At 42.2% G+C, this 18,393-nt stretch overlaps 2 protein-coding genes across 2 annotated transcripts; one reads left to right on the forward strand and one right to left on the reverse strand.

Moving 5' to 3' along the window:
* Positions 1-5,380: 5,380 nt before the first annotated feature.
* On the reverse strand, positions 5,381-8,578 carry LOC128423293 (40S ribosomal protein S23). The gene is made up of 4 exons (XM_053408293.1): positions 8,452-8,578; positions 7,079-7,238; positions 5,973-6,093; positions 5,381-5,573 (listed from the first exon to the last, which is right to left on the reverse strand). The coding sequence occupies exons 1-4, from the start codon at positions 8,453-8,455 to the stop codon at positions 5,427-5,429; spliced, it is 432 nt and encodes a 143-aa protein (XP_053264268.1). The 5' UTR covers positions 8,456-8,578; the 3' UTR covers positions 5,381-5,426.
* Positions 8,579-9,088: 510 nt separating this feature from the next.
* On the forward strand, positions 9,089-12,179 carry LOC128423294 (40S ribosomal protein S23). Its single transcript, XM_053408295.1, has 4 exons — positions 9,089-9,200; positions 10,054-10,213; positions 11,064-11,184; positions 11,986-12,179. The coding sequence occupies exons 1-4, from the start codon at positions 9,197-9,199 to the stop codon at positions 12,130-12,132; spliced, it is 432 nt and encodes a 143-aa protein (XP_053264270.1). The 5' UTR covers positions 9,089-9,196; the 3' UTR covers positions 12,133-12,179.
* The last annotated feature ends 6,214 nt before the right edge of the window (positions 12,180-18,393 follow it).

The following is an 18,393-nucleotide window of genomic DNA, read 5'->3' on the forward strand; positions in this document are numbered from 1 at the left end:
AAAGGGTTATGGATGGGGCCCTTGGTTTTCCTAACACATCTGCATTGTTTAGCCTTGGGATCCCCTTTCGCTCCTTATTGTGAAATCCCTTCCAAGATGGTTAAATTTGCAAGTAGCAGAATAGAACAGGAGGTTTATGTAAACAAATTATGTGGACCTTAAATGAACTTCCTCCTGAGGTTTGAATTACCATTATCTCCTTTTTGGGGAAATTTTGATTTGTGCCACTATTTTGTGAGTCCAATTTTTGTATATTTTCATGTTAAGACCATTGCTACGACTTTTTTTTGGTTAAACATACTTGCTGTTGACTGATAATTCCCCTCCTTCCCTTGTTCCAAGTAAACTTTTTTCCATGCCATTAAACAATAAACCTGTTGTCTTAACTACTTCCTTTAGCTCACTGAATACCTCCCTGAAGTCCCCTTTTCTGATTTGTTGTTGCCTTCAGCAGCATTGGGAAAACCCCACTCTCCGTTGAGTGAATGTGTCTGAACGAGCCTCTCTACAGTTCTTTCCAAAATATGTATCACTCAATTGTTCTTCCATTCTGTGTATTTTCTTGCGGGGAAGCAAAAAAATAAAATAAAAAATCTTACAAATCCTTCAAGACCCAGCAGGAGCAGTCTTCCCTTCTAGAGACAGAAGCAGTTTGGCATGCCTTGAAGTAAATGGGAGACATTTAGTCCTTCAATGCATCAAGCTTGATCAATTCAACCCCTTACATCAAACAATTCCAAGGGATTTTCCACTAAAGAAGCTCTGAACATTTTGCAGTCAACAGCCCATACACCGCCTCTGAATTTTTCTCAGCATCTTAAGAGTGGCATCTAGTGGCAGAACGGCCTCATATCCCTAACTGCCATTGTGAAGCAACCTTAGCTGCAGATGTATGCAAGCACATTTCAGAACAGGAGCCATGTTAGTCTATAAGGGCAAAACGCACTGTAGCACTTTAGAAGCAAATTTATTAGGAATCTGCAATTCATTCAGTGTTTATGAAATACCTTCTTTTTGTTCATTTCTAGAGGGTGTGTGCATACAGCACCAAAGACAAGAAAGCCTAAAACGTGAGGAGGCCTCCAAATGGTACTGAGGAGAACAATAAATACATTTAATAAAATATTAAGCTGGCCAGTTCACATCAGTGAAGATCTTCCTTTCAAGATGCTAAAATACAAGTCATATAATAAATTAAAAAATAGATCTCCTAATGCAGAATTATATTGTTATATACATAGTCACTAATTATAATTAAACACTCCATATTAAAAAGGCCTATTGTGTATAATGAAATAGATTTTAAAACCGTTATCTTAAGCAATCAATACAAATGATGGATCTATTACAGCTAAGGTGCTTCTTTTTCCACTACAGAACTTAAATGCTCAATCCTTTCTCATAACTAAAGCACTAATGTTGTCATTATAAATCCCTTCATAAGCATAAATTCCTGAAAAAACTTAAATAATCACTAGCAAGTCTAATATATTGTTATGAGTTGTGGGTGCAAGACACCCTAAGTTCTGAGTCAAGCTAGTGTTAGAATTTAATTAAGGCTTGTGTGTTAAAACTGTGCCAGACTCCCACGTATTAAAATCTAATCAAGACATTTGTGTATTATGCTGCATCAGACACCTTTAATCCTAGGAAACCGGCAAGTGTCAAAAGCTAAATTAGTATGGCTAATTAAGACAATACAGAGCATCAAGGGCAAAACTCATTTGCAAATGAGTGGGCTCCATCCTTCAACTGAGAGATAGGACTCAGCTACATTAGAAAAAAACCACAAACCTGTGTTTTGAATGTGTTATAAACATACACCACCACATGGCAATGGAGAGCAAAATAAAATTTCTAAGCAATTTTCCAGTGTTTTCCCCCCCTTTCGTTATAACAATTTCATTTCTGACTTATTTATAGCAGTTTTTTCCTGTGTGTAGGTCCACCCTTAGCTTAAAAGACAATGTCGTGTTTTAGGTTAGAGAGTTTAGGACTGTAGTTAGGAGTTATGCAACAGAGTTTGTAAGCAGACAGAGAGCAACTTTTGAGAGCAATGTTTAGGGTCTGCTTAAGTCCAAGGCTGCTGTGGCTATGGGAGAAGCCAGGACCTCTTGGGGTGTTAATGCTGGGTTCCCTTTCATTGTAAGCTCAGGTTGTATATATGTGCAAATAAACATATATTTTCCAAAGCAAACACAGGGCCTGGGAAAAGCGTGCCTTGAACCCCTATAATTTTCTACTGCTCAGACTGAGGTGGTATGCAACACTATTGATGTTCTTGAGCCATTTCCAGACCATTGGTATTTTGCAGAAGAGCTTTGATTACTTACTGGTAAATACAGATCACATAATTCTAGTAAATTTGGCATTCATATATATGTACACACACCAAAAAAAAACAACCCCCAAAAAGAAGAAAAAAGCTCCAGACTTTTTGCACTAAGGAAAGTGCTGGGGAAATGCACTGGCAAATGTGGGTAACAGTTATTTGGTGTGGCATCATATAACCTCTCCACAAATATATCAGAATGAATTCTCAAAAAAACGATTGTTTATTTCTTTTTATTGCTGTTCTTTATTGTGTTTCTTCCCCACCTGTCAACAGAAGGCCCCAGGGGGCAGGTTACAGCATATAAAAGAACAATTAAAACAGTAAAATAACAGCAGCAAACCTGCTAAAAATCAACTCACTTTCCAGGGAGAAAGTCACACTGAACTTAGTGGGACTTACGAATGAGTAGACAAATGCTGTAAAGCTGATTGTTGAATGGCTAGGCCTTCAGATGTTTTGGACTACAACCATCATCGGCTCCAGCTAGCATGGACAATAGTCAGGGATGAAGGGAGTTGTGGTCCAAAAAACATCTGGAGGGTGCCATGTTGGCTATCCCTCGCCTGCATTATGAAGCCAAATAACCGTGAATTCATTGCTCACAGACTTAACACACAACTTCCCCCTCTTTTGTTTTCCAAATTTTCCATTCTGTAAAGACTCTAAAACCTTGCTTCCTAATTTTGGTAAGAATTCAACAACCACCATAAAACGAATGCAAGATTACCTAAGCCATATAAATTTACTCAAGTTTTTGTATTGCTACTGCTGGCTGAGGAAGTGTCTGGCAGGTTGCATGCTGATTGAAGCCACCTCCTGGCATGGAATGATCTAAGGAGAGTAGCTTTCAAGAGACAGGCCAAGTGGAGGGATTTCCCATGCAGCTGCCAAGGCTGAACCGAAAAGCAAGCCCTTACTGGAACAGATTGTCTGTTACCTTCAGGTACATATCTGAGGCAGGATAGCCCTCTCGTCTTCTCAAAGAGCATCTATAGAGCCATAGTGCCTCCAGTGTGGAACATGTCTATGACCCCCTCTTCTGCTACCGTGGTGTCATAATGGAGAGCAAGTTGCCTGATAGAAAGGCGGCTCTCTGCCAACATGCCAGTAAAAGTGCTGTTACTGCAGACAATCCTTCAGGGTTGTATTCTGATGAGTGAGCAGTTTCCAGCAGCAATGGTGCTCCTCTTTTGGCTAAGGATTGATGAAGAAAAGGATAACGAAAGAAACGATTCCCACTACTACGCCTTAAATAGCAGCAGTAAGAGCAGCCTCTTCATAAATTGCATTAGAAGATGCATTTACTCGAGAGACTGAAAGCGTAAGCTGATTTACTCTGTTCTTTGGAAGTGTACTAACTTTTGCCATCAATATAGTGATTGCATCCATGAAGCAGGACAGCTTTAGCTTCACATATTTACATTTCCTCCGCAGCGTTGCCAGATCTGTGAACCAACACACTTTTATTTCCAGCACCCTATTAAATAAAAGCTCCCCATTGCTTTCTGCTGGAAACATGGGTGTTGGGGAATCCAAATTTTTTTATGTAGAGATATGCACACATCCAGGTAATCAGCAAGAGGTTTGGAGTAATCTTTTGAGACTATTGAAATTGGTTGCCAGACTCAGACTCCCTGCACTTTTCTGAAGCAAAGGCTTCCTGGGCCAGCTGGCAGCTCACATAAATGCTACTTGTTATGATCTAATGGTTTTGCTTCAGCAAATGTTACAAGATTTGGAAACCCCAAATTGCAGTAATATAAACAGGAGTTTTGGTGCCTTTTGTGATTAGATGAGCTTAGGGGTGCTACTAGAACCAACCCTTTTTCAGGGCAGCTGGTTGTGGTGGCAAAGAATAGAAACCTGAAGTTACCTAACAGACTAGAAACCAAGAGCTGACAAGGGTCTCAGAAAATGGATAGCAAAAATCCTTTTATGGCAGGGATGGGTGGGAAGGGGACTTAGCGCTTCTGTTTTGATTGGTTGAAGGTTGAAAAACAAGGATTTTCTATATATGTTTGCTAGAGAGAATCAGAGCCGTTTCCATTTATCCATGGACATCTGCAGCTACATCGAAACACAGAAGACTGGAAGCAAGCCCCAGATGCTACTTCATCTATAAAGATACTACTTTATCTGCAAGTATCATCCGCAAAAGACACAGAACATATTATGGCTTCAGGCATGATAGTATGGATCCAAACAAATTTCACTATGCATGGTTCTTTGTAAAAAAACTTTCTCCTTGGTTAGCATACTCTCGTTTTAAAAATGGCCTGTGCCATTACTGCGTTTCCCCAGCTAGCAGTTTGAGGGGTACGTTGCTCTCTGGCTTATGGGATTCCCCATACGCACTTGGTTGGTCACTGTGAGAACAGGATACTGGACTATAGGCCTTTGGTCTGATCATGCAGGACTCTTGTGTTAAGTGAAAAACTGTTATTTGTTTTGGAGACCTGGGAAGAGCCAACAAATGGAAGTATCTGTGGCAGAGTAAATACAGCAATTCCTTTCATTTGACCAAACAGTGAAAATGAATGCCAGATACGTGAGATCTTAAAAAGTTACCTATAACTTAATTCAAATGCAGATGTGCAAAGCAAGTGAAAAATGTAAACACAAGTGTTCCCATAGTGGTAAGTTAACTTGTCATCTGAGTGTGCTTCAAGTGAAGTAGTTAGAAACTGGAAGCTTAACTAGATAGACCCATTGTCTGATCATCACTGATGCTCAGAATTAAAAAGGAGCTATGTTGTTTGGAATACAAACTTTATGGCAGTGATTAATCAAGCCTCCTTCCATAAAACAAATGCCTCAAACCCTAGAACTAGGGAGATAAAAAATTTGTTTTGGAAATAAAACATATTTCAAGACCATCTTTCTTAAGCTCTGCTAAACAAAACCTGGGACCCTTGCAGGATGTACCTACCCATAGCCCAATAATGACTTCCTTAATTAAAGAAAAGGTACTAAATATGTTGAACTTTCATTTCTAAACAATCTATGTATAATGCCGAAACCACTTTTTTAAAAACCACAAAGGTATTTCTTATAAGAAAACTTTATTGATCATCTTGATAACAACATAACTTTATGACCGGGGTCTCTCCTTTTTGCCTTTGTACAAGGCTAACAGAGAAACATTTGCTACTTTGACGACCTTGAAACGAACTCCTGGAATGTCACCAACAGCGTGACCTTTCCGACCAAAGCCAGCAACCAGGACTTCATCGTTTTCCTGGAATTAAAACAAAACAAGTCAATTATTTTCTCGCTGCAAATAAGGAGTTTGCAAATATCAAACATTATAGCCAACCAAATTCTCCTCCACCCTGCTCACTGGCAAAGCCTGCAGCCCTATTAGCAAGATCTACCCTGGAAAGAGGTGTTTCTTTTCCTGAACTGCTGAGATACATTTATCACCATTCTTGAGAAAAGTGTGGATTCTTAGAAACCAAGTTTAAGTGCGAAATATTATCCTACAGTCACCACCATAAAATGAAATTACAAAACTTTACATCACAATAATATTGCAATATCGTCCCTGTTTCTACTACACAGAGCAGCAAAACATACTAGTAAAATCTGGGCGGAGTATTTTTTTGCATATTGTTTTATTAGGATTTAGATAAATTACCTCAATGAAGTTCAAACAACCATCATTAGGAACAAATGCTGTTATTTTTTTGCCGTTCTTGATCAGCTGGACTCGGACACACTTCCTGATGGCAGAATTTGGCTGCTTAGCCTCCACGCCACTAACACACAAAAAGGAAGAAATAGACACTGTATATTTAGTACAGCAAAAAAACTACATTCATCAGAACTTTGACTGTAAGCAGATATATTTCACAAAAGTCCCTCAAACTAAATAGAGCCAAAGTATCAATTGTTTTTGTATGAACAGCTTGAATTCACTGTGTTTAGATGAGAACAAGATATTAATAGGATTGTGCTGTTAATCTTTCAATAAAAGGTAAAGGACCCCTGACAGTTAAGTCCAGTCGCAGACGACTCTGGGGTTGCGGTGCTCATCTCGCTTTACAGGCCAAGGGAGCCGGCGTTTGTCCGCAGACAGTTTTTCCGGGTCATGTGGCCAGCATGACTAAGCCGCTTCTGGCGCAACAGAACACCGAAACTAGAGCAGCGCACGGAAATGCTGTTTACCTTCCTGCCAGAGCGGCACCTATTTATCTACTTGCACTTTGATATGCTTTTGAACTGCTAGGTTGGCAGGAGCTGGGACCGAGCAACGGGCGCTCACCCCGTGGTGGGGATTCGAACCACTGACCTTCTGATCAGCAAGCCCAAGAGGCTCAGTAGTTTAGACCACAGCACCACCCGCGTCAGTAGATGACCCAAACTGGCAACTCTACTTCAAGCTTTGTAAGTTTTATATCTTACTTTTTTCCTTAAGAGTTAAAATACCTAAATGGAATATGTTTGAAATGAAAAGACTAACTAAACAGTCGAGTATTTGTTATTTGTAGAAACACCTACTACTGACTTAAATCAGTTAATCCCTGGACTGGCTCAAGCTTGAAATTTCTTAAGGGCCAGAATAAATTAAATCACTAATTTGCAGATGCAAGAAATAGGCAAATGTTGACAGTGCTCCCCTGTCTTGTGTTATCAATTTAGATTGTATTTATGTCACCAGTACTGCTCTGCAGTATGAAATTCTTTACAGGAAATCTGGCGGATGCAAATGAACACACTATACGTGTTTTTGATGAAACTCACACTTTTTCCAGGACAATTCCTTTGGCATGGGAAGCTCCCCCAAAAGGGTTGGCTTTCAAAGCAGTGCCCAGATGGGCCTTCTTGTATTGTTTATCATGCCACTTCTGATCACGTCGGTGACTGCGCAACTTCCTGGCAGTACGAAGTCCGCGACACTTGCCTAGAAAACAGTACGTTAGATGTTACTGAAGACATGCGCCTAAGTTCATACAACTACTAACCACCATGCATCTCAATTCACTCTAGTACCCCCTATCTGCAGTGTGAGAGAATTCACAATACCCATTTTTTGTCTTTATATTTGGGACTACACTGTAAACTTATGGAAAACTTTCTAAAACCAAATTTTTTTTTCTTGCATAATCGTTTTTAAAGCCTTGATGGTAGCCAATAAAACCTGGAAATAGGGTGGTCTGTGATTAACACCTTGTATACCACACACTTGTGGATGGATATTTCTCCTGGTCAATGAGAATAGTTCACATTACTGCGTTGTGACCCTCAGCACCCTATATGCATGTGTAGTGGTCCTTAGTACTTTTGGAGTTCGATCCATTCCTTCTGCAATATATTCTGGCCTTAAGTATTAAAAATTCAAGGGAGAAAATAACTCCAAGCAACTTTAGAACCAACAATCCGCATGTAAACAACACACATTTCTAGATTCATTCTGATCACAACATGAGTTTTTGAACTGCAGGACCTGGAACTTGGTGCCCATCTTGCAAACTATCTATAGTTAGCTGAGCTGCAAACCTCAGCTTCCCAATAGTTCATCCACGATACTCCATGCAGTAACACATGTAATCCTGGTGGAAGTTTATATGGCATTTCGCAGATATGTCTGCTGCACACCTCTTCCATTCAAATAATAATTTGCAGGCATGACAGTTTAACGACTGGCATTTCCCCTGCAAATAAATATTTCCTATTCTTTTATTTTTATACCCTGATTCATACAGCCATGCACTTCAACGGGGGGCTGATCCCTCAAGCCTTAAATTATTCCATTGACTTATTCCTTACAGTGGGCAACTAGATTTCACTGATTTGAAGCATTCCCCAGCCTTCCTCCTAGACGCTGATCGACCTTTCTACGGGCACTTTTTGATTCGCAGACAACGCCGCATCTTGCGGCAGCGAGTTCCACCGGCCATTACAAGCCGCGTGAGCGACTTCCGAGGCCTGCGCCCATCGGAGGTGGCCGTGCGCCTAACATCTCAAAGGATCGGGCGGCGGCGGCAGCTCTAGAAAGGGCTGAAGGGGGAGGAAGCACCATTCCCCCCTGCATATCAGGGGCCCGCGGGGCCTCTCTCTCTCTCCCCGCCGCTCCCATTGGGATAACGTGGCGCCCCCGACTCGGAGCGACTCACCCATCGTGCCGTCCGACGATCCCGAGGAGGAAAGAGAAAGGCCCACAATCCACCGCGGCAAAGAGACCCCGCTCCGAGGACCTCGGGAATGGGCTGCCTAAGCCGGTGCCTAACCGGGGAGGGTAAAGTTTGAGCTGGTTGGCAAAAGATGGCGGCTGCCGCGCGATGCATTGTGGGAGTCGTAGTTCTCAGGCCGCGCCATCTCTGCCGCCCCCTCCCCCTCAGATATTAAAAGGAAAAGACTACACACACCGTTCTTTTCTGTGCTTATACGTAAGGGGTGTGTGTGTTACAGAGGTAGGAAGACTTTGCAGCCGGTGTTCTGGTCGCTACTTTACGCCTTTATTTCTCGCGCGTGGTACCGTGTGGCCTCTTCCACCACGGAGAAGCTACGGCTAGAGCGCCTCTTAGGCCATCCAATATGGCCGCTTTTATTTAAAGCCGGAAGTTGACTCCCGCCCCCTCAACCTGCACGTTCCTAATTTATCAGCAGAGCTTCAAGTTATTTCTTGACACGCATACACACACCCTTCAGCTTTCGGCACCCGCTCGGCGCTTCGTTTTCACAGCCACCTCTTTCACCTCAGTGAGGCGTTTCGGAAGGAAGGGAGACAGGCGCGAAAGTGGACGCCCCGCGTGAGGTCCTCGGCGAGAAGCTGCCGCGGTGGGTTGTGGGTCATCCTCGCTCTCTCCCTCTCTTTCAGGCTCCTTCGGGCAAACCGGCAGCAGCTGCAGCAGGAGGAAGATGGGTGAGCGGAGCGGGGCGTTTTGGATTTGGGGACGCGCGAGTTGCCCCTTCCCTGGGCTGCCTTGTTAAGAGGTTCTCAATAACGTGATCGAGCTGGCTTGAGACCAGAAATGACATGGCAAACACGTGTTTTCCGTGCAGACGTGACGTTTCAGTTTGCGGGCTGCTCTTTTTTATTGGTGGGGGGGGAGACCTTCAGAGCAGTTATCACTCCTCTGCACACACGTGCCTAAGGCGCCGGTGAAAAGAATGCAAGGCAACCTGAAACAAATCGTTATGGCAGGGGTATGTTTCTCCATGGTATCTACTTTGATACTTTTTACACCTCAGGTTAAAGCTCCCGCCCCCCCCCAATGTTCCTGGACTGTTTAACTTTTCAAATTTCGTAGTACCGTTCTGTGCATTTTCTGCTGCCCACTATTCTATTATTGAATTTACTTTATTATTATTATTACTATTTTACTGGAAATATTGATGCACATCCTCGCTTGTAGGGATCCAGTGGAGGAAGAGTGATGGCATATTTTGCTGATGACCCTGCAGCCCCTCAGAGCCATCTCCATCCCACTGCTGCAGCTTTTGTGTGGGCTGCAGCAAAAAGGAGGGTTTGGTGCAAATCACTCGCACCTTCCACTTCCTCCAAGCATGTAGGAAACACTGCTGATTTCTGGTCTGAATACAAACGACTGAAGGATATTTTTGTAATAAAATAGCATACCGTATATTTAAGCTCAAGCATCAGAAGCTACAGCAGTGCTGGTTTAAATGAAGTCCTTTAAAGACAAGCTTAGGGAAGTTATCACCACTTGGTGCCTAGAGATGAAAGGCTTTCTCAGTTTGTTTTGTCCTTTCAGGCAAGTGCCGTGGGCTTCGGACAGCCAGGAAGCTGCGCAGTCATCGCCGAGACCAGAAATGGCATGACAAACAATACAAGAAGGCACATTTGGGTACTGCTTTGAAAGCCAACCCTTTTGGGGGAGCTTCCCATGCCAAAGGAATTGTCTTGGAAAAAGTGTGAGTGAAGCTTCTTAGTGGGACTAATGAGAGAGAAACTCTGAATGGTTTGTTTGTTTGCTTGTTTTGTCCTAGCACCAGAGAGGATATTGAAACATTGCTGTAGCATATAGTAAAACATTGGTTTATTAGGCCAGTTGTTCCAAATCTGTACAGACTTAGGCATATCTAAGATCATTTATAACAGTGGACTTAGGAGACTCCCAGTACTGTTTTGTGGAGGGGAATGTAAACTTTCAGGCCAGAAGTTAATGAAATTCAGGAAAGTATAGATTGAGAATCCTTAAGTTATTTAACCATGCTCATTCACACACACAGAAAGCTTTGTTGGTAACACAGATATCATAGCATTGGTTTATTTCTAAAACTGCAGGATAAAATTTTTGTGTAAATGTTTTACAGTCAAAAGTCCTAAAGGATTCACTTTCTGGAGAGGTTTTTTTTTAATTCTTGTCACTCTGTTCTTATTGCTAAAGGTAGAAAATATTGGGTAACTTTTCCCCTTTAAAATTTGTGATTAGCATATGGGGTGATCGTCAGCTATGTTTTACTCACAGCAGACCCAATAAAATGAATGAACATGGCTAAGTAAGGTCCATTCATTTTAGTAGGTCTATTGTTGAGTAAAACTTAGTTGAACAAAACCCACTGTCTACAAAATTATGTTCCACTTCATTATTTTTTAAAATTAGGTTTAAGTCTAGAATCAGTTACTGTATGTCTTCTGACTGCCAGCACAATCCTATAAATGTTTAAGTAAAAAATTAGTAAATTTGAATTAAATATAACTAGCAATGGAACTTAGAGACTTATTACTCAAATCATTTATGTTGTCCACTTCATATTTCAGTGGTGTTGAAGCTAAGCAGCCAAATTCTGCCATCAGGAAGTGTGTCCGAGTTCAGCTCATCAAGAATGGAAAGAAAATAACAGCCTTTGTTCCTAATGATGGTTGTCTGAACTTCATTGAGGTAAGCATATTCCAGAAACTGTTATTCATTGTATTTATTTATTTTCTTGTATAAATAAACCCACTGTTCATCATATTAATCAAGGGTAGGTTACAACAAAGTCCTGAGCCAAACAGGCCAGTACCAACATAAAATAGCACAAAACATTTTAGAAATATAAAGCTAAAGGACCCCTGGACAGTTAAGTCCAGTCAAAGGTGACTATGGGGCGTGGTACTCATCTCGCTTCAGGCTGAGGAAGCTGGCATTTGTCCTCAGACAGCTTTCCGGGTCATGTGGCCAGCATGACTAAACCTCTTCTGGTGCAATGGGACACTGTGCCGAGTGCCAGCGTGCACGGAAACTCCATTTACTTTCTTGCCACAGTGGTACCTATTTATCTACTCTAACTGGTATGCTTTTGAACAACTTGGTAGGCAGGAGCTGGGACAAAGCAACAGGAACTCATCCCAACACGTGGATTTGAACTTCAAACTTTATGATTGGCAAGGCCAAGAGGCTCAGTGGTTTAGACCACAGCACCACCACTTCCTGTTTTAGAAATATACACAGCTCTAGAAATAGTTCTTTATACAGCAAATGGTATAATCACAGCAACCAGCCACAGTACCTACCCCTTTAAAAGTTTGAGCAGAGTGGTGCTATTGGTGAAAATAATACGCAGTTCAACTGAGAAAAAGAATGAATTAATTGAACCAAACTACTTTATTATAGCTGCTTGTAGTTATAAAGGCTTTAAAAAATGTATGCATTTGTATTTGTTGTGAACAAACACTTCTTGCTTTCTCATTTTATCTGTAGGAGAACGATGAAGTCCTGGTTGCTGGGTTTGGTCGGAAAGGTCATGCTGTTGGTGACATCCCAGGAGTTCGTTTCAAGGTCGTCAAAGTAGCAAATGTTTCTCTGTTAGCCTTGTACAAAGGCAAGAAAGAGAGACCAAGATCATAATATCTGTGATGCTGCATTCAGCTATAATAAAACTTCTCATTTGACAATATGTTTCTGAGGAATCTTTTCATAGTAGCCCAGCTTTTTGTAGTATGGAAGTAATTTCACAGCAGAATTCTCTCTTGTACAAGTTGGGTTGTTTTAACTTTTACATGCCTTTTCTTACTGGTCCTGTGCAAGTGTGGTTTCTAGTTGGTCTGTATATGATTGCAGCCTCAGTTGCAGAAGAATTTGGTTCCATTCTGAACCAAGGAAATGAAAGCGGTATAAAGGAATGTCTACATATTAGCGACACCTTAAAATTCATTGAGTCAGTTCTTTAATACTTGTGCAGCAGTGTGTCACTTTCTTTTAAATATTGACATAACTAAAAGTTAAATGACAATTTTTGCTTGATGCTTATGTTGCTGGGCTTGCTTATTAAAAAAAGGAGAAAACTAGCCTTTTAAGGAAAAAATGATTTTTGGCAGAACACAATAGTCCATATTTGTTTTTAGATAATGGCCTTTTGCTTGGAGTCTTAAAATGACTTACTTTGACATGCTGCCATTGATTGGTTGAAGGCTACAAGGCTTTGTTCACTTAGTAGGAAATAAGCCTATTAAAACCAGTGGGACAGAGTTCTGAGTAAATTGGATAGATTTATGAAATTTCCTTTAAATTATCGATTGAAGCTTGCATAGGAGACTGAGACCAACCTATTTTAATTACTGATTTACTGAGACAATTTAATGCAGGTTTATTTGACTCTTCAGAGGTAATCTGCAATTAGAGTAAAGTATTCTGTTCCACATTTATCCTTGGATTCTCAGCAGCCTTGCTGTGGCCTTTCACTTGTATACATATTAAACCAAGATTAATATTTTGACGTTCCATTCCTGTCTAATGTCAAGGAGTCGCCGACCTGCCTTGGATGTCAGCTGCTGTATATCCCAGCCCCAAGGTTCAGCTATACCTGTGCAATGGTAAAGCTGCAGTATCAGAGAGATTAAGCAGACAGAAACTGTGTGATATACCGTAGGTGTGCTCTGTCCACAATGTCATGTGTTGCATGCATGCAGTGCACTCCAAAGCTATTATCAGAACACAAACACAAGATGGATTATAGTACGCAGGCCCATGAGCCTAGCAGCACAGATGTTCTGCTCTACACGCTCAAGTGGCTGGTGTCTTAACGACACCATAAACCAATAAGATGTTGCCTGGCAAATGGCTGCCTATTTGCACTGTTGAATTATTCTTGTGCCTAAACAAGGGAGCAGCTCTCCCAACCGTAATAAATGGAGAAGTGCAAGGGCTACCATGGCCAGAGAAGCATAACATGTTGAAAGGAGACTACACAGAGGACAGAATTGCAGCTAGGCAGGTTGGAGGATAGGATACCAATTTCATTGCACATTTCATAGCAGGATTGCACAGAAGCCGTCTTAGAGCACAGGAGCAGGATGCTAGACTGGCTCAAATGGAACTGTTCCCTCGGGAGTAGGGGGGGAGGGAGATCCTGAACAGGTGTAAGATTTGGACAAATAGCTACGTCTGAGTGTGCTATTTAGCTCAAACTTAGGGAATTTTTCTCAATTGTATATAGATTATGCCTACAAAATGCTTGTTGCATAGTAGAAAATAACATTTACAAAGCTTTGTTATGGTTGAGAACGTTGTACCTGTTCTGTGCTGTTACCCAAGCACTTATGGGCCTATGCATTATAACTCAATAACCAGATGAGAGGGAGTGATAAGAGGGGAAGAGGAACACACAGACCTTTCATTGTGGGGTGGGTGTGTGCGTGTGTGCGCGTGCCAGCTGGGGAAATGTGCGCGTGCCAGCCGGGTTTCTATTGCTCCCTATGCCAATAATAATAATAATAATAATATCTTTATTGTCATTGCCCCCTCTCAGGGACAACGAAATTACTCAATCTTTTCATACAATACTTACGTTAGGATGGGTTGTGTCCTGGGTTTTTTAAGTACTGATTTTGATCAAATACTAGTGATATCATTAGATTGCTGCTTTAAGCCCTGCTTTCCCCAAAACATCCCCAGATTTACTTAGGCTGTTTTCCATTGTTTAAAATTGTTCAAAAGACTGTTTATGTTTGCTCAGAGACACATTTACTCTATTTGTTCTTGGCTCAGATAGCTTGTGGCCCGGTTTAAATTTTTCTCCACCTGGCAATGGGGGCCAGAAATAATTTTTAAAACAAGGGGAAAGAGCTTGTGCTTGGCATGCCGAAGGTCCCAGTTCCAATCTCTCAGCTTCAGGTAGTACTTGGAAAAACCTGCCTTTCAATAGAACTTACCTCTGAGTAGAAATTGTTAGGATTGTGCTGTATTTATCTATGTAAGTCACACCACCAGGAACTGACCTGACAGTATTTTATGGCTACTTACGGAAACACAAGTGGTCATAAAACAATATTCTGTCAAGAAGGGGGGAATATTGGAGGTGTGATGGCTTTGTAGTGTGTGCCCAAAAAACGATTCAGTAAGTCTGTGCGGGTATGAAAATGACAGTCACATTAAAAGGGCGTGTACCTGTTTCATCTTCAAGCAGCTGTGATGTGTGAAGGCTATTGCACTTCACAAAGTGTTTAGCGTGAAGGGATCTTCAGTCCTGATGTGTCACCAGCTTTCTCTGTTCAGAGGTTTTCTCACCTCTGCTTGCCTGAGGAGGTGCTAGTCGCATGTATGAATTATCCATGCTGAAAACTATAAAACCTGGGGCTGTTGCCATTCCTTGGATGTAAATGTAGGCTGTGTATAATCCTTCAGGCATTAGGCAGCGCAGCTGGTGTCTTCAGGTCTTCATCAATGTTTATGTAATCCTGGTCGACACAAGGTTTGCTGAGTTGTGCAACATGTTCTGACTTCTTGCCGAATGTGTAGAACCAGAGAGAATTGGGACATTGGCTGCCTCTGTTAGGGGAGCAAAGAAGCACTACTGCCTAACCATTCTGTATCTTTCACATCAAATAGCAGTGTTCCCCAAACAGTTTTCTGTCAGGAAGATCTAAGAAGATACCGCCTTCCCTGCCTATGCTTTTCTTTTTAATATCACCCGTAAAAGTTGTGGAATTTCACACTGGCCAGCTACATGGATTTACTGTGAACATTCTTGGCTGGTGCCAGGCAAGAGGATTCCAGGTGGGTAGGCAAAGAGATGTCAGCAAGGCAAAAGAAAAGAAGAAGAAGAGGTGGGTCATTTACCATTGCGAAGAGCCTCCATATTGAACCTGTTTGTGTGAGGTACCATGCTGCGTTGCCATTATGGCTCTGTGACACCTCCAGGCTCAGACAATGAGTAGACTACTTTCAATGAGGTGCCCTCCAGATATTATTGGACCAGAACTCCCATCAGCCCCAGCCAGCATAATGGGAGTTAAGAACCAACAAGGACCACCTCTTTCCATATGAACCTATCCAAACCCTGGGATCATTGTGTGCCTCTTCCTTGAGAAGTCCGGAGGTTGGCAACATGAAAATGGGTCTTCTCTCGAGTGGCTCCCAGTCTGGGGAATGTTCTCCCCAGGGAAGTTTGCCTGGCGCCTTCATTATACACCTTTAAAGGTAAAGGGACCCCTGACCATTAGGTCCAGTCGTGACCGACTCTGGGGTTGCGCGCTCATCTCGCTCTATAAGCCGAGGGAGCCGGCGTTTGTCCGCAGACAGCTTCTGGGTCGTGGCCACCATGACTAAGCCGCTTCTGGCGAACCAGAGCAGCACACGGAAACGCCGTTTACCTTCCCGCCGGAGCGGTACCTATTTATCTACTTGCACTTTGACGTGCTTTCAAACTGCTAGGTTGGCAGGAGCAGGGACTGAGCAACGGGAGCTCACCCCGTCGCGGGGATTCGAACCGCCAACCTTCTGATCGGCAAATCCTAGGCTCTGTGGTTTAAACCATAGCACCACCCGTGTCCCTTATACACCTTTAGGCGCCTGGCAAAAATGTTCCTTTTTAACCAGGACTTTGGTTGATTTGATTGACATCCTATGCCCTTTTAAAATGGGGGGGTTGGGGGGAGGGGAGTTATTGGCATTTATTTATTTATTTGTTTGTTTGTTTGTTTGTTTGTCTTGTATTTTGATTTTATTCTGTGATCCGCCCTGAGACCTCTGGGTATAGGATGGTATAATAATAATAATGATGATGATGATGATGATGATGATGATGATGATGTCTGTTAGGCCCCACATTGGCTACCTCATGCCTGCTGAATACCAGCCATTGGATGCAGGGCAACAATGGGAGATCTGGCAGTGACTGACCAGAAGTAAGACCTTGGGGTCATCGTGGATAACTCGAAGATGTTGACCCAGTGTGCAGCAGCAGCTTTTAAAAAAATCATTCCGTGTTAGGGCTCATTAAGAAAGGGGTTGAAAATAAAACTGCTAATATCAGAGTTTCATTGTAACAAATCTATGTGAGGTGACATTTGGTGCGGTTCTGGCTCCTCACCTCAGGAAGGCTATTGTAGAGCAGGAAGAGGTTCAAAAAAGGGCAACCATAATGATCAATGGGCAGGAGCAACTCTCCTATGAGGTAATACAGCAGCATTTCAGGTTTTTTAGTTAAGAGGTGAGTAAGACGACTTGGTATAGGGTGTATAAAATTATGCACGAAGTGGGATAGAAAAAAGTGTTTCTCTTCCATAATATTAGAAAGCAAGGTGAATCATGCACACTGTAACTTTAAAGCCCCTCCAAAATATATTATTTCCTTCAAAGAATAACCTCACAGAGCTACTGTTCCCACCAACTCTTACAGTGCCCAGAATTCACTTGAAGGGGGAAAAAAGTGGACTTTGAATGTGCTTTAAAGGTGTTGTGTGTACATTCGGTGAACGTTTGTCAACTCAAGACAGACAAAGGAGAGTACATCTTTGCTCAGTACATAGTTAAACGATGGAATTTGTTCCCACAATATGCAGTGGTGGCTTTAAAAGAGGTTTAGATAAATTTGTGGAAGATCAGGCCATCCATGGCTACAAGCCATGATGACTGTGTTATTAGAGGTAATATGTCTCTTATTAACCTATCCATTCTTAAGGAAATCAGCCCTGAGTGCTCACTGGAAGGACAGATCGTGAAGCTGAGGCTCCAATACTTTGGCCACCTCATGAGAAGAGAAGACTCCCTGGAAAAGACCCTGATGTTGGGAAAGATGGAGGGCACAAGGAGAAGAGGGCGACAGAGGACGAGATGGATGAACAGTGTTCTCGAAGCGACTAAAATGAGTTTGACCAAACTGCGGGAGGCAGTGGAAGACAGAAGTGCCCGGCATGCTCTGGTCCATGGGTCACGACTAAACGACTAAACAACAACAACATGTCTCTTATTACTGTTTTCTTGGGACTCAGCAGTGGGGAGAATGGAAATCCTGTTTGTGGGCTTCAGGACAGGATGTGAGGACAGGATATTGGGCTGGCCTGATCCAGCAGAGTTCTTCTTATGTTAGATGGTAGCTGTGCACTCAATTCTGTAAAGGCAAGACTTCTACTGATGTGCTCCTTTCAGCTTACAATGCTAGCAGGAAAAGGCCAGCCTAACCTTATCAACCCATCTCTTGTTTTTGCTTTGAGATGATGGCTGCATTACAGCTCATTTTTCTGCACAATGCTAGTAGGTGAAGAAATGCCCGCACAGCAGTTCCCAAATTGCTTACCATGCTGGAGTCCACTTGTCTTTATTTGGATTTCAAGGAGGCTCTTAGAAATGGCTGGACTCACGCTTGCATCCGGAAAGCGGATTTTGATGATCGTTGCGGCATACCATTGGCAACATCCTTTCTGCAAGTTTAAAACCAAATACCTTTTCTAATGATAACACATTCAGTTGCAGAATCTGAAGGACGGTCAGCGTACATTTTTGGCCCAGTTACTGCTGACAACTTACATCTCGCCTACTTAGTTATTAGTAATTTTTCTTTCCCCAAGGTCTTGTCTTCTGACAAAGGAGGAGACAGATGTGGGAATTTTAAAAAGAACAGTGAAGCTGTGCAAATGTGCTGATAGATAAGGGTAAAACTTGCAAGTGTTTGCATCTTTGGTCACTGAAGCATTCATGTATGGAAGAGAGGTTTTTGCTGGAAATATTTTCATTTCTGGATTGATGGCCCCAGAAAGCTTAAGAGAGAGGGCATAAATGTAGTCCTAGGATCATTGGGAGTTAGCCCTGGGACCTGTTTTCAGTGGAACATATGACCAGTAGGAATAAGGCAGTCTCTCTGAGCTTATAAAGTGTTATTTTCCTTACTAG

The sequence above is a fragment of the Podarcis raffonei genome, chromosome 11, assembly GCF_027172205.1.
Source record: "Podarcis raffonei isolate rPodRaf1 chromosome 11, rPodRaf1.pri, whole genome shotgun sequence".
In the NCBI taxonomy this organism is placed as follows: Eukaryota; Metazoa; Chordata; class Lepidosauria; order Squamata; family Lacertidae; genus Podarcis; species Podarcis raffonei.